This window comes from Saccoglossus kowalevskii, chromosome 1, assembly GCF_978046115.1.
Source record: "Saccoglossus kowalevskii chromosome 1, keSacKowa6.1, whole genome shotgun sequence".
In the NCBI taxonomy this organism is placed as follows: Eukaryota; Metazoa; Hemichordata; class Enteropneusta; family Harrimaniidae; genus Saccoglossus; species Saccoglossus kowalevskii.
Window position 1 is genome coordinate 45,423,432 of NC_140641.1, and position 15,651 is coordinate 45,439,082.

A 15,651-nucleotide genomic window follows, 5' to 3' on the forward strand; every position below is an offset into this window, starting at 1 on the left:
TATGATACTAGCCCAGCACGATATGGAACTATGACACTAGCCCAGCACTATATGGAGCTATGACACTAGCCCAGCACGATATGGAGCTATGACACTAGCCCAGCACGATATGGAACTATGGAATTAGCCCAGCACGATATGGAGCTATGACTCTAGCCCAGCACGATATGGAACTATGACACTAGCCCAGCACGATATGGAACTATGACACTAGCCCAGCACGATATGGAGCTATGACCCTAGCCCAGCACGATATGGAACTATGGAATTAGCCCAGCACGATATAGAACTATGGCACTAGCCCAGCACGACATGGAACTATGGAATTAGCCCAGCACGATATGGAGCTATGGTTTTAGGCCATTGGGTCATTAATCTCTTACTATGTACACTTCTGCTTAGTTACTATCATTGCAACCAGGGAAGCGTCACAGGTCACTATCCTCGGGGGCGGAGCTATGTCACATACATGCATTTCACAGCTGACAAAGCTTTAAAATTCACTGCAATTAAATCAAGAAAATTTAGTAGATAAAACAAAAGAAAAAATAAACAAAAATGGTTTGATAATGATTTAGCGCATGTTCGAAAATGCCTAAAAGATATTTCCAGACTTGTTGTCAAATTTCCTTTTGATCAAAACTTGAGATTGCAAAGGATGAGTATCAATAAGCGATACAAAAAATTAGTCAAATTGAAGAGAAATAAGTTTAAAGAAATATTACTGCATGACTTAATGAATTTGGAAACAAAAAATCCATCAGAATTCTGGGATATCATCAAACAAATTAAAGAGTACAATGATTTGGATACTAGTAAACATCCTCCATCCATTGCATCAACAGAATGGACTAATTATTTTTCAAAATTATATAACATTAGTACAACAGATTCCAATTCAAACATTATCTATATGCTTGCTTTGTGGATTTACGCAAAGCCTTCGATAGTGTTTGGAGAGAAGGACTTCTTTTTAAATTGGCTAATGCAGGAGTGACAGGAAAAATAATCCACTTGATAAAATCAATGTATAGTAATACTAAATACGCCATCAAGACTAACCAAAGTTATTGTAAACCCTTCATGTTTTCTAGTGGTGTTAAACAAGGGTGCAATCTAAGTCCCCTGTTGTTTAATATCTATATCAATGATCTATCTGAAAGTCTAGTACAAACTGAACCTGTCAGGCTGCATGACATGTCATTTAACTGTCTACTCTTTGCGGATGACATTGTCATACTGTCAAATTCAGGTTCTGGGCTACAAGACAGTCTTAATCTCTTTAATGACTACTGCAAAAAGTGGAAACTGACTGTCAACATCAAAAAAACCAAAGTTATTATTTTCAACAAAAAGGGGAGACAAATTAATGATACCTTTTTTTTTAGGTGATGATCAAAGAGAAGTAGTATCTTCATATACATACTTAGGGATCACCTTTCAGAATAGTGGCAATTTTACAGTCGCTGTTAATAACCTTGTAAAGAAAGCACAGCGAGCACTAGGGGTCCTAAAACAAACTCTGCTATTAAACAACATTATTGCCTCACCAATTAATGCAATTAAACTATTTCGTAGTTCTGTTATGCCTATTCTACTATACGGCTCGGAAATTTGGTCAGCTTTTAATTTTAAACCTAATATCACCCCTGAATTATTTATTCAGAAATTATTTAGTGATAGCTCAAAAATTGAATCAATCCACATCAAATTCTGCAAACAACTACTTGGTGTTCACAAAAGAGCAAGTAATATTGCTGTTAGAGCAGAGCTTGGTAGGTATCCCCTAATTACTGAAATTTGTACCCAAATGTACAAGTTTTGGTTAAGAGTAAAAAATAACGAATGCAGTAATATAGTGCACTGTGCTTATCAGTCAGAGTGTACAATCAATAGTAATTCATGGGCAAACTTTGTTAGCAAACTACTTGAAATAACTCGATTAAATGAAACGGATCATAATGCCAACATTTTTAGAAACAATCTTAAAAGAATTTACTATGAAAAAATTTGGTTGCCAACTCTATCCAAAAAGGAACATAATATACTACGTATTTACAATAAATACAAATCAGATTATGAATTTGAACCGTATCTGAATAAAATTAATAATTTAAATCACAGAGTAAGTGTAACCAAATTTAGAATTTCAGCACATAAATTACCAATTGAAAAATTAAGATACCAAAAAATACCCTCAGAGCAAAGATTTTGCACACTGTGTTCTGATCAGTCTGTTGGTGATGAAATGCATGCTCTTTTTGACTGCAAACTGGATGAAATTGTAAAGGCACGTAGCTACTTTTGGAATACTCTATCATTATACAATGATAATATTTTAAAATTACCAAAAGAAGATATGTTTGTGCATATTATGGGAATAAAAGACAGTTTCATTGCCAATAGTCTAGGAAAGTTTATTAACATAATTTTACAATGTAATACCTAATAGTTGTTAGTGTTATCTGTTTTAACATTTTATTGTATTTTTAATATCTGTATTTCTTGTTATTGTGTTGTTGTTGTTTCTTTGATTATTGACCATGGTTAATGTATTCCCAATTCATTAATTTGAGTCAAATAAAATATACTATACTACGTTCTACGTTGCTAAGACGCGCACCACTGTACCACGTGTTTCTATGGGCTTTGTGCGCGCTGCTGTGGAACGCCGGTGGAGCCGGTGAAAACTCGAGAAAACAACACAAACTCAACTTTGAAGTAATCCCGAACAACCAAATTCATATATGTTACACACGTAGGGCTAATCTTGTTACACTGTTCAGGGGACTCTCAACAACCATCGCAAAGTACCGTTTTCTGTGAGTTTTTGGTCTTTGTTTTCACCGCGAGGGTTGCCAGGCGGTAGAAAATGCCCGGATGTCCGCCCCCGAGGATAAAGTCAGAAAACGTGCCTTTTTCATAGTAGCATCTTTCACAGTGTCAACTATTTATCGAAGATGGCTGTTATTCTTCTCGCTGCTGCTAAACACGTTATCGAAGAACTGCGTAAGTTGTTAACCAATCCATATTATGTCACACACAATGTCTTGCTTCTAAATCAGTTGGAACATTTTGATGATTGGATTCAGAATTGAAGTTTGAAAATGTATGATTTAAGGCAATGTATGATTTAAGGCAATGTACGATTTAAGGCAATGTATTCAAAGTTGACCTTGCGCTGATAAGGCGTATATGGAACTATTAAGTTGTTGGCATAAAGATATAACACTTTAAATATTCTGAATTGATTAATACACAATATATTCACCAAGCTAATAGAACATGAGGTAACAGGTATTGTTTGCTTGAAACTTAAAAAGAAGGGGATTGGGCAGTCTTTTGTGTAAAAATTGCGTATTTTTAATTCTAGTTATATTTTGGGTTAGCACATCAGTACCGAAGAAAGCGCATTATTATCTAAAAAATATATTAAATTATTGACAGGTGAATATGTTGGCTGCAATGCCACGTCATATAGGTTAATCATTGATGTCTATATTTTACTATACCATGTAGTGACATCGTGTTTTAGTCAGTGTCTGTTTGTATAATGAATTATGCGATTACAAGGGTCAGACTGTGCACTTCTTATCGTAATGAGACATAGGCGTACTTGATATTCGCAATGTAACGTTGTATGACCATTTTAAATTGCATCATTTGTGGAAGCATATAAATACTGATTCGTTGGCATTCCAATCTACTATTTCGTTGTATTTCTTTGGTATTTCTGTATCAGAGGGTAATTGCAGAATACAGGTGTACACAGCTGATGAACTGGGGGCTGGTACGAACTCGCAGGTATATATCAAAATATACGGCGAAGATGGCATCACGGACGATGTTCCTCTTGGCGACAAAGATGACGATTACTTTGAAACAGGAACGTGTTCAGAATTTGATGTAAGTGTGAATCAACACTGGTCGGTGCTTAGATGATTTACCCAATAGTCTTTGATCCTTGATTTGATCTTTGATTTTTGTGATTAAGAGCGGAGAGATGGTGCGAATAATCACACGTACCACCAATTGAATTGGACTGTGTGAATGCAATGAGGAATACGGTTAAATGACGGCTTATCTCACAAATTATGTTGGTCGCTGCTTTACTCACGTTCACTCATGCAATTTGAAAATCGTGACTCCGGGTGGCTATATGTGTTGAAGTTTTTTTTTTTAATTATGAGAAAGTGTTTTAAAGTAATGTTATTTAAGATTGTTTTCCGGAGACGATTAAGTTTTATGTGTTTATGTTGGATATTATAAAGATAAATGTAAATGAAGTAAACTGGAAAACAAGATTAAAAAAAGCTCAAAAATACTAATTCCCGGACAATGGGAAAGTTACATTAATTTCACTTTATTTCACGTATCACAATGTAAACAAACAGTTTTGGCGACATTTTCAGATGAAGGCTTGGATGCTTCCAGTTAAAGAATTAAAAATGATAAAATTGGTGACAGCAATGCTAAATGAAAAAATGTTCACTTTTTTCATATTGCAATCAAATAAAAATAGAATTGTATATTATTCTATATATATATGTATGCCGATTTACAGCGATTGTCCTAGGGTGATGTTACGTGGAAAGTGTCGGCAACACGTTTTGATATTAATAATTAAAGTTCAAAGATTGTTTGTAGGGTCTCGGTAAAAAAATATTATTTTAAAGACAGATGTAATCACATTATGTGAGAGGAAGTGTGGCATTGCATCTGTTGACAGGATCTGACATTTCGCCAAAAATGTAACAGCAGAAATTATATGTTACATGCTTTCTATTGGAAATACACTATACATAGATTACAGACTAATCTAAATCTGTTCAAATGAGACAGAATAGATTACCTGCTGATACATAGAAGATATTGGGATTGTGTCCCTGCAGCAAATATATTTTAAATTTTCAAATAAAATTGGACTTATGTAGTATCGGTTGCTTGTTTGTTTTTTTAAATAACTAACCTCTAAAAGATATATCAGATTTTGTAATTCCGGTAAGCTAGGTTGACTATATACAGTTACTGTGTGTGCATTCCAAATAAGTCGTATATCTATGAGTTGTTACAATTGTGTCAGAGGGTGGAGTTACATATGAACTGTGTCAGAGGGTGGAGTTACATATGAGCTGTGTCCAAGGGTGGAGTTACATATGAGCTGTGTCAGAGGGTGGAGTTACATATGAGCTGTGTCAGAGGGTGGAGTTACATATGAGCTGTGTCAGAGGGTGGAGTTACATATGAACTGTGTCCAAGGGTGGAGTTACATATGAGCTTGTCAGAGGGTGGCATTACATATGAGCTGTGTCAGAGGGTGGAGTTACATATAAACTGTGTCAGAGGGTGGAGTTACATATGAACTGTGTCAGAGGGTGGAGTTACATATGAGCTGTGTCAGAGGGTGGAGTTACATATGAGCTGTGTCCAATGGTGGAGTTACATATGAGCTTGTCAGAGGGTGGCATTACATATGAGCTGTGTCAGAGGGTGGAGTTACATATAAACTGTGTCAGAGGGTGGAGTTACATATGAGCTGTGTCAGAGGGTGGAGTTACATATGAACTGTGTCAGAGGGTGGAGTTACATATGAGCTGTGTCAGAGGGTGGAGTTACATATAAACTGTGTCAGAGGGTGGAGTTACATATAAACTGTGTCAGAGGGTGGAGTTACATATGAGCTGTGTCAGAGGGTGGAGTTACATATGAACTGTGTCAGAGGGTGGAGTTACATATGAGCTGTGTCAGAGGGTGGAGTTACATATGAGCTGTGTCAGAGGGTGGAGTTACATATGAGCTGTGTCCAAGGGTGGAGTTACATATGAGCTTGTCAGAGGGTGGCATTACATATGAGCTGTGTCAGAGGGTGGAGTTACATATAAACTGTGTCAGAGGGTGGAGTTACATATGAGCTGTGTCAGAGGGTGGAGTTACATATGAACTGTGTCAGAGGGTGGAGTTACATATGAGCTGTGTCCAAGGGTGGAGTTACATATGAGCTGTGTCAGAGGGTGGAGTTACATATGAGCTGTGTCAGAGGGTGGAGTTACATATGAGCTGTGTCCAAGGGTGGAGTTACATATGAGCTGTGTCAGAGGGTGGAGTTACATATGAGCTTGTCAGAGGGTGGCATTACATATGAGCTGTGTCAGAGGGTGGAGTTACATATAAACTGTGTCAGAGGGTGGAGTTACATATGAGCTGTGTCAGAGGGTGGAGTTACACATGAACTGTGTCAGAGGGTGGAGTTACATATGAGCTGTGTCCAAGGGTGGAGTTACATATGAGCTGTGTCAGAGGGTGGAGTTACATATGAACTGTGTCAGAGGGTGGAGTTACATATGAGCTGTGTCCAAGGGTGGAGTTACATATGAGCTGTGTCAGAGGGTGGAGTTACATATGAACTGTGTCAGAGGGTGGAGTTACATATGAGCTGTGTCAGAGGGTGGAGTTACATATGAGCTGTGTCAGAGGGTGGAGTTACATATGAACTGTGTCAGAGGGTGGAGTTACATATGAGATGTGTCCAAGGGTGGAGTTACATATGAGCTGTGTCAGAGGGTGGAGTTACATATGAACTGTGTCAGAGGGTGGAGTTACATATGAGCTGTGTCAGAGGGTGGAGTTACATATGAGCTGTGTCAGAGGGTGGAGTTACATATGAGCTGTGTCCAAGGGTGGAGTTACATATGAGATATGAGTTACACAGTAAATTTTGCAAATTTCTGTTAAAAGTTAACTGCAAAGCATCAAATATAGCTTGCCTTCTGGAATTAGGAAGATATCCTCTTGCCTTCTCAAGCATTGTACAGACAATAAAATATTGGCTCAGAATTTCTGACAAACCATGTAACACTTTAATCTATGAGGCCTTCAGACTAGGTAAAGATATGGACTCAAAGGGGATAAAAAAAATGGGTGTCCCACGCTAAAAACATATTTAATATTACAAACATGGACCATATGTTGGACACTGTGACAGCTGATAAAAAACAGACAATCATTACATCCCTTGAGAGCAATCTAAAATCAATGTTCAAAAATCATTTTAAAGAGACACTATATAATGATAACAAAGGTAAAAATCGCAAAAATAAATTAAGAACTTATAGAATGATAAAACATAATTTCGATTTTGAAAAATATCTGGAAGATGTTAAAAACCCATCGCACAGATCTGCTCTAACTAAGCTAAGGATCAGTGCGCACACATTGCAGATTGAGGCAGGAAGATACATCAACCAAACAGTAGAAGAGAGAAAATGCCACTACTGTCAGGAAAAACAAATAGAAGATGAAAGCCATTTTCTATTAAAATGTTCTCTTTATGCTGATTTAAGAAACAAGTTCCTCCATACCACAAAGGTCATTACAACAATTGACAAATCTGATATTGAAAACACTGTAGACATTCTAAAAACAAAAGATAAACAATCACTAATTCATTTGGCAAAATATATCTTTGAGTGCTTCAATTTAAGAAATGACACTCATAAACAAAAAATACCAGCTGCTTTATAATTAATATAACGTATTAAGATACCTTTTCTGTTTTTTTTTTTTTCTAACCATTTCTTGTTCTTCGTTTTTATTTGATTTTATTATGTTTTCACTTTGTCTTCATTTGTATTTTTCGTCTTGCCATTCTATATGTATTTGAAACTTTATTGTATTTTAAAAATCCAGATCCTGAACAGGATATGATTTCAATAAAGGCATTACTTACTTACTTACTTACTTACTTATGAACTGTGTCAGAGGATGGAGTTACATATGAACTGTGTCAGAGACTGGAGTTACATATGAGCTGTGTCAGAGGGTGGAGTTACATATGAGCTGTGTCCAAGGGTGGAGTTACATATGAATTGTGTCAGAGGATGCAGTTACATATGAGCTGTGTCAGAGGGTGGAGTTACATATGAGCTGTGTCAGAGGGTGGAGTTACATATGAGCTGTGTCAGAGGGTGGAGTTACATATGAGCTGTGTCAGAGGGTGGAGTTACATATGAACTGTGTCAGAGGGTGCAGTTACATATGAACTGTGTCAGAGGGTGCAGTTACATATGAACTGTGTCAGAGGGTGCAGTTACATATGAGCTTGTCAGAGGGTGGCGTTACATATGAGCTGTGTCAGAGGGTGCAGTTACATATGAACTGTGTCAGAGGGTGGCGTTACATATGAGCTGTGTCAGAGGGTGGAGTTACATATGAGCTGTGTCAAATGGTGGATGCTCAACATATACTATTATACGCCCGTTCTTTACTTTAATCACTATTTTTTATTTGCAAATGATATTACTTTACTATATAAACTACAACGAAGAAATAAAAAGATAAACAAATTAAATAAACAAAACATTACTTGACTAATCACTACACAACTGTTAAACTGGTATTAACAGTAATTAATAATTGTCATTACAGGTGAATTTTCCTGAAGATTTGGGGAAAATATACAAGATTCGTGTTTGGATTGATAACTCAGGTGCAGCTCCAGACTGGTATCTTGATAAGGTTGGTATATCTCTATATGTGTGTCATCAAATTATATAAACATTTTCTAAATGTGGATAAAATATTCTTTTATTTATTAGTTGAAATTTGTCCAAAACATTCATGAAAAGTTTGAGAATGTGATAAACAATCAGAGTTCGAATCAGATACCGGGAATTTAATTAATTAAACGGTTTCTAAGGAGGGTTAGGTTTTTACGCTATCATGCAGACCATTGTTATATCTCACACTAGCCAGCGAGTCGTCTTGGGGAAACAAAATAAATGTTTTGAGTAAATGGATATTGGGTATGTGTACCTGCCATTCCCAGTTTGACACATTCTTTGTATTTGTTATTAGATTGTGTTTGTTCGTTTGGATGGTACAATCGTATTCCCGTGTGATCAATGGTTTTCAGACTCTAAAGATGATGAACAGTTAATCCGAGAATTACCGGCAGTTTACGAAGATGAAGATCCATTGCCACGTAGGTTGTTTTGAACAATATGTGATTGATGATACACATGTGACGTTTGACATCATTTATATCATTTTCGATACTTTATGTATGACTGGCATCAAATGGTTTTAACAGAACAGCCATTAATATATTGTTTTAACAGGACAGCCATTAATATATTGTTTTAACAGGACAGCCATTAATATATTGTTTTAACAGGACAGCCATTAATATATGGTTTTAACAGGACAGCCATTAATATATTGTTTTAACAAGACAGCCATTAATATATTGTTTTAGCAGTACAACCATTAATATATCGTTTTAACAGGACAGCCATTAATATATGGTTTTAACAGGACAGCCATTAATATATTGTTTTAACAGGACAGCCATTAATATATGGTTTTAACAGGACAGCCATTAATATATGGTTTTAACAGGACAGCCATTAATATATTGTTTTAACAGGACAGCCATTAATATATTGTTTTAACAGGACAGCCATTAATATATGGTTTTAACAGGACAGCCATTAATATATGGTTTTAACAAGACAGCCATTAATATATTGTTTTAACAGGACAGCCAATAATATATTAATTTAACAGGACAGCCATTAATATATGGATTTAGCAGGACAGCCATTAATATATTGTTTTAGCAGGACAGCCATTAATATATGGTTTTAACAGGACAGCCATTAATATATTGTTTTAACAGGACAGCCATTAATATATTGTTTTTAACAGGACAGCCATTAATATATGGTTTTAACAGGACAGCCATTAATATATTGTTTTAGCAGGACAGCCATTAATATATTGTTTTAGCAGTACAGCCATTAATATATTGTTTTAACAGGACAACCATTAATATATTGTTTTAACAGGACAGCCATTAATATATGGTTTTAACAGGACAGCCATTAATATATGGTTTTAGCAGGACAGCCATTAATATATTGTTTTAACAGGACAGCCATTAATATATGGTTTTTAACAGTACAGCCATTAATATATGGTTTTAACAGGACAGCCATTAATATATTGTTTTAACAGGACAGCCATTAATATAATGTGTTAACAGGACAGCCATTAATATATGGTTTTAACAGGACAGCCATTAATATATTGTTTTAACAGGACAGCCATTAATATATTGTTTTAACAGGACAGCCATTAATATATTGTTTTAACAGGACAGCCATTAATATATGGTTTTAACAGGACAGCCATTAATATATGGTTTTAACAGGACAGCCATTAATATATTGTTTTAACAGAACAACCATTAATATATTGTTTTAGCAGTGCAGCCATTAATATATTGTTTTAACAGGACAGCCATTAATATATTGTTTTAACAGGACAGCCATTAATATATGGTTTTAACAGGACAGCCATTAATATATGGTTTTAACAGGACAGCCATTAATATATGGTTTTAACAGGACAGCCATTAATATATTGTTTTAGAAGTACTGCCATTAATATATGGTTTTAACAGGACAGCCATTGATATATTGTTTTAACAGGACAGCCATTAGTATATGGTTTTAACAGGACAGCCATTAATATATTGTTTTAACAGGACAGCCATTTATATATGGTTTTAACAGGACAGCCATTAATATATGGTTTTAACAGGACAGCCATTAATATATTGTTTTAACAGGACAGCCATTAATATATTGTTTTAACAGTACAGTCATTAATATATGTTTTAACAGTACAGTCATTAATATATGGTTTAACAGGACAGCCATTAATATATTGTTTTAACAGGACAGCCATTAATATATGGTTTTAACAGGACAGCCATTAATATATTGTTTTAACAGGACAGCCATTAATATATGGTTTAACAGGACAGCCATTAATTAATATATTGTTTTAACAGGACAGCCATTAATATATGGTTTTAACAGTACAGTCATTAATATATTGTTTGAATAGAACAGCCATTAATATATGGTTTTAACAGGACAGCCATTAATATATGGTTTTAACAGGACAGCCATTAATATATGGTTTAACAGGACAGCCATTAATATATGGTTTAACAGTACAGTCATTAATATATTGTTTGAATAGAACAATCATTAATTAATAATCTGTTTTCCTTTATAGTTGTAAATTATAATGTATGCGTGAAGACAGGAAAAAGACGATCTGCTGGTACCAGGGCAAATGTCTATATAGAGATCCACGGTGAAAGGGGTGATACAGGTAGACGACCCTTAGATGACCATAACTATGTTGAAAAAGATAACAAGTTTGTCAGAACTGCGGTATGTACAAAGTTTATCTTCCTGCATATCTGAATAAAAGTGTCGTCATTCTTTTGAACATCACTGTAATTGTGAGGAAATTGTTCTTGCAGATCGATAATTTTGTAATACAAGCAGTGTCACTGGGCGATATCAATAAACTTGTTGTAGGCCACGATGGTTCGCGTAGACGTAAGTTTAAATAACTATTATTTTCTAATGCAACAAGAAAACATTTGTCATGACAATGAGATTTATTTCTTCGTACCGATTGGTAACCCTCCTGTAAATGTCATGACAATCCATCTATTACAAATATTTATTCATTCACAAAATGTCACTACCAACATATAATCGAATAGTACTTGTTGTCCTGATGTGATTCGGCTAGAATATGCTTTGACCAATCACATTTAGTTAATTTCAGCCAATCCTATTAGCGACCTTGTATATATCGGCCAATCACAAACAAATTTAATTAACCAATTAACAATATGTAACAATTAATAGGGTATTCTGTCTTGTTGTTATTTGTTGCATCCTGTCTTTACGAGAACTGCTACCCTCTACTTGTTTCCAAGGGTAACCCCTGCTGAAAGAATATTCAAGAAATGTTTGCATTATGAATGAAATTAACGACAGCTTAGAAAGAACGCCTGAGTACTGATTATATTGTAAAAATAGGGAATGTTTAAAATTTTAGATTTGTCTTTCAAACAAGAATCTTGACAAGTAGTATATATATAGTTCTACTATTTAAGATGCAGTATTGAACTTTTTAATATTCATAGATAATATATATGACTATACCTCTGTTGTTTGTAGCCTGATTTATTCCAGAGCACCTTAGGTTCTATTTAGGAAAATCTTGCCTGTAAATTAAAAAAAAAAATCATTCCAAAAGTGTCATTTCCATGACACCCAGATCCACATCTTTACCAGTATTAACTGGATTGGTCCTTGCATCAAAGACAATCTCTTCAGATTTCATAAAACACAATAGGTGATTTTCCGTACAATTGCGAGATCTCGCGAGATGCATGAAAGACGCGCGTCGAACGGCTGCCGCAAAAATCGAACGATTTGATTTTGAACTAGAATTTCTTTATTTCGTAGCTTACATTGACCGGCCGATCTTCGACAGAGGAATATTTCTTCCGAATACCCTTACTTAATCGAAATTGCCTATCATCAAATGTGGACAGCACATTATTAAGCATGGAAATGTCCCACGCGATGTTTGACGCGACTACGACGCTATGACCTTTGTTTGTCCTGTTTTTACGTTCGATTTCACGCATAACGCGTGATTCTCGCAGTGAACGGAAAATGGTCTATTAATTAAACTCGTTTGAGTTATAAATAAAAAACAATCCCCTATATTGTTGCTCCATGGCAACCATATCTGATTTACTACCAACATCAAATCGATTGGTCCGCATTAAGAGTGCCCCCTTCTGAAAATTTCATGACAATTCATTCATATGTTTTTGTGTTGTAAATAAAAAGTCATGAAATTATGTGACAACTTGATTTACATATTCAATTAGCGTAAAGAGCAACATCTTCTGAGAATTTTGTTAAAATCCTTACAAATTTTAATTAATTATGAATGAGAAATAATAATCGAAATTGTTCGTTCCATGGCAACCATATTTGAATTCCTACTAAATTCTGATCGATTGGTCCATAACAAGATCTCAACGCAGTGCAGTGCAGTGCAGTGCAGTGCAGTGCAGTGCAGTGCAGTGCAGTGCAGTGCAGTACAGTACAGTACAGCACAGTACAATGGTTTAGTGATTACTGCACGTAATGAACTTCCTGTACTTATATTATATCAACCAATCCACTTCAAGTCAAACATTTAAGGTATATGGGTGTATTGACTCAAGTGTAATCAGCAATATCTTCATTTGTTTGTTTTAGGTCCTCGTTGGTATCTGAAGAGAGTAATAGTTACTGATGTTGAAAACGAGAAAGTATATTTTTTCAATCATAGAAGGTGGGTAATTTATGGATTTGGGTTAAAAAAAAAATACATAGAATGTGGCTACCTGTCAATGATCAATCACTAATATTCTTTTTGTTAGATGGATATCTGAAGAAGACGATGATTGTACTCTTGAACACGCTGTTGAAGTTGAGTTTGAAGAAGCTGAAAGCAGCAGTGAAGATGAAGGCAGTAGTAGTAGCAGCAGTAGTAGTAGTGATGATGAGGAGGAATAATGTACAATGATGATGAAGGCACTCAATTATAACAGTAGTAGTAGTGATTTTTGAGTTAATAGATGCAGTCAGTGATAGAAAAAAATGAAGACTGTAATAATATTATCAATATGTATAATGATAGTATTTTGAGGTAGACAAGTTATGTTATACCAGTGCATGTTTTATCTTCTTATCCTAGTATTATTATGCTGTAATGCTCAAATATGTATCGCACAATAAACCCAGTAGTTGCACGAATGTTATTAAACTGGTAAAGATTGAATGCCATTGAATGTTAAAATACGTTTTAGTTCAAGTTAAAAAATATCAGAAACAGTAGCAAGTCCACATAAACCAGACTTTTATAATACATGTCTAAATATAAAAATGGGCAGTCAGATTTAACTGTGGGTCTAGAATGCATACATATTTTCTCAATGATCATTCTTCAAAGCTGCAGTTGATAAATTGACAGCAAGCAAAATATTTCCATGCATCATTCTATGTAAAATCATTTATTTTCGATATTAAAATAAAACCATCAATAATTGAAACAATTAGAATACATTCTCTCTGAATGTTCGATGCATGGATTTGAAATATTAAATTAGAGGCGTACGATTAGAAATTCTGGGACAAAAAGATATCATTTACTTATATTTTACACTGTATGAAAGTTTTAGGCGTGCAGAATTGTTTTTTCTGTTATTGTGGGATCTCTGTGAGCATTTTTTCAGCATTTTTTTTTCAATCCCGTCATCGTCAACAGAGTTTTTAGTTTGTCAATCCCTCCATTAACAGCTCCATTAAATATTCATGGTTTGAGTCGAAAATTAAGAATGTTTTCATCGTTTTTATGATTCATGTGTTTGCCAAATATGATGTATGTCTTTAAAGTTGATTGGTCCAGGCATGTTAAAGTGTTTATGCAGTTAAAGTGGCTAAGAGGTAGATCATGGCGAACTACGCTGGTAATATGGCTGAGTGGGAGATCACATCTGTGGTGATAACTAGACTAAGTGATGTAGTTTGGTGATGCAAAATCTATGCTTATAACATGGCTAGGTGGTAGGTCTCGGCAATGGCAATCTATGTTGAGAACGTGGTTGACTGGAATATCACGGTTAAGGTGATCTATGATGATAATGTAGCTGAGTGGTAAATCGTAGCGATGGCAACCAATGGTGATAACTAGACTAAGTGATGGAGTTTGGTGATGACAATCTATGCTTATGACATGGCTAAATGGTAGGTCTCGGCAATGTCAATCTATGCTGAGAAAGTTGTTGACCGGAATATCTCGGTGAAATTGATCTATTATGATAATGTAGCTGAGTGGTAAATCGTAGCGATGGCAACCAATGGTGATAACTAGGCTGAGTGATGGAGTTTGGTGATGACAATCTATGCTTATAACATGGCTAAGCAGCTTCATGTGGCTATATTCTCAGTGCAAATACATTTTATAAATGATGGGTATTTTTAATAGTAAGGGGTTAGACATTTTTCTCTGAAATGTTTTTATAAGGGACATTTGAAACACAAATTCGTCTTCCACTTTCTGTAAAGCACATAAAGTGAACATTTTCCGCGCTAACTCTTTTCAGCCATTTCAAATTATAACAACATTTAACATACGACGTCTTGTCACGATCTAGGATGTTTAACCAATATCTAACAATACGAGAAATCATAAGGGTTCTCAGCGGAAATTTACCAACTTCACCAAGTCTAGTAGTGTTACAGGTAATATAACCAATATTTAGTATATACTTGCAAAAAGAGGTATTGACTTTTTCAATATTTTCTCTAGCATGGTATCCCCAATTATCACAACCATAATTCAATATTGGTAGACTTGACGTCAAAAATCTTCAGGGCAATATTAATTTTAATATTTTTAAATTGGCTTAATATCTTTTTATACTATGCTCCGCTTTACTCGCGCGACTTGTCAGAGCATGCTGAGCATGTGTCTATAAAACGCGATCATGAGATTGTTTATATCCATGCAAATAATAAAAATATGAGACGACTTCCACCCTTTGCCCATCAATATACCAATACTCATCTGATTTAAGTCTGCCCCCGTTTTTAACAACTATAATTTTAGACTTTTTTTTCATTGACTTTAAGCTTCAATTTTTTACAGTAAACTCGGCAATCTTGGCAATCCTAGAACTACAAGGAATAAATAAATCATCGACATAAAACAGAT

The 15,651-nt window shown here is 35.1% G+C and overlaps 1 protein-coding gene across 1 annotated transcript; it reads left to right on the forward strand.

Annotated features, from left to right (window-relative positions):
* The first annotated feature begins 2,880 nt into the window (after positions 1-2,880).
* LOC100372637 (lipoxygenase homology domain-containing protein 1-like) lies at positions 2,881-14,273 on the forward strand. Its single transcript, XM_078012754.2, has 7 exons — positions 2,881-3,009; positions 8,425-8,514; positions 8,854-8,980; positions 11,086-11,246; positions 11,339-11,417; positions 13,152-13,227; positions 13,316-14,273. Exons 1-7 carry the CDS (start codon positions 2,881-2,883, stop codon positions 13,449-13,451), a joined length of 798 nt encoding a protein of 265 aa, XP_077868880.1. The 3' UTR covers positions 13,452-14,273.
* The last annotated feature ends 1,378 nt before the right edge of the window (positions 14,274-15,651 follow it).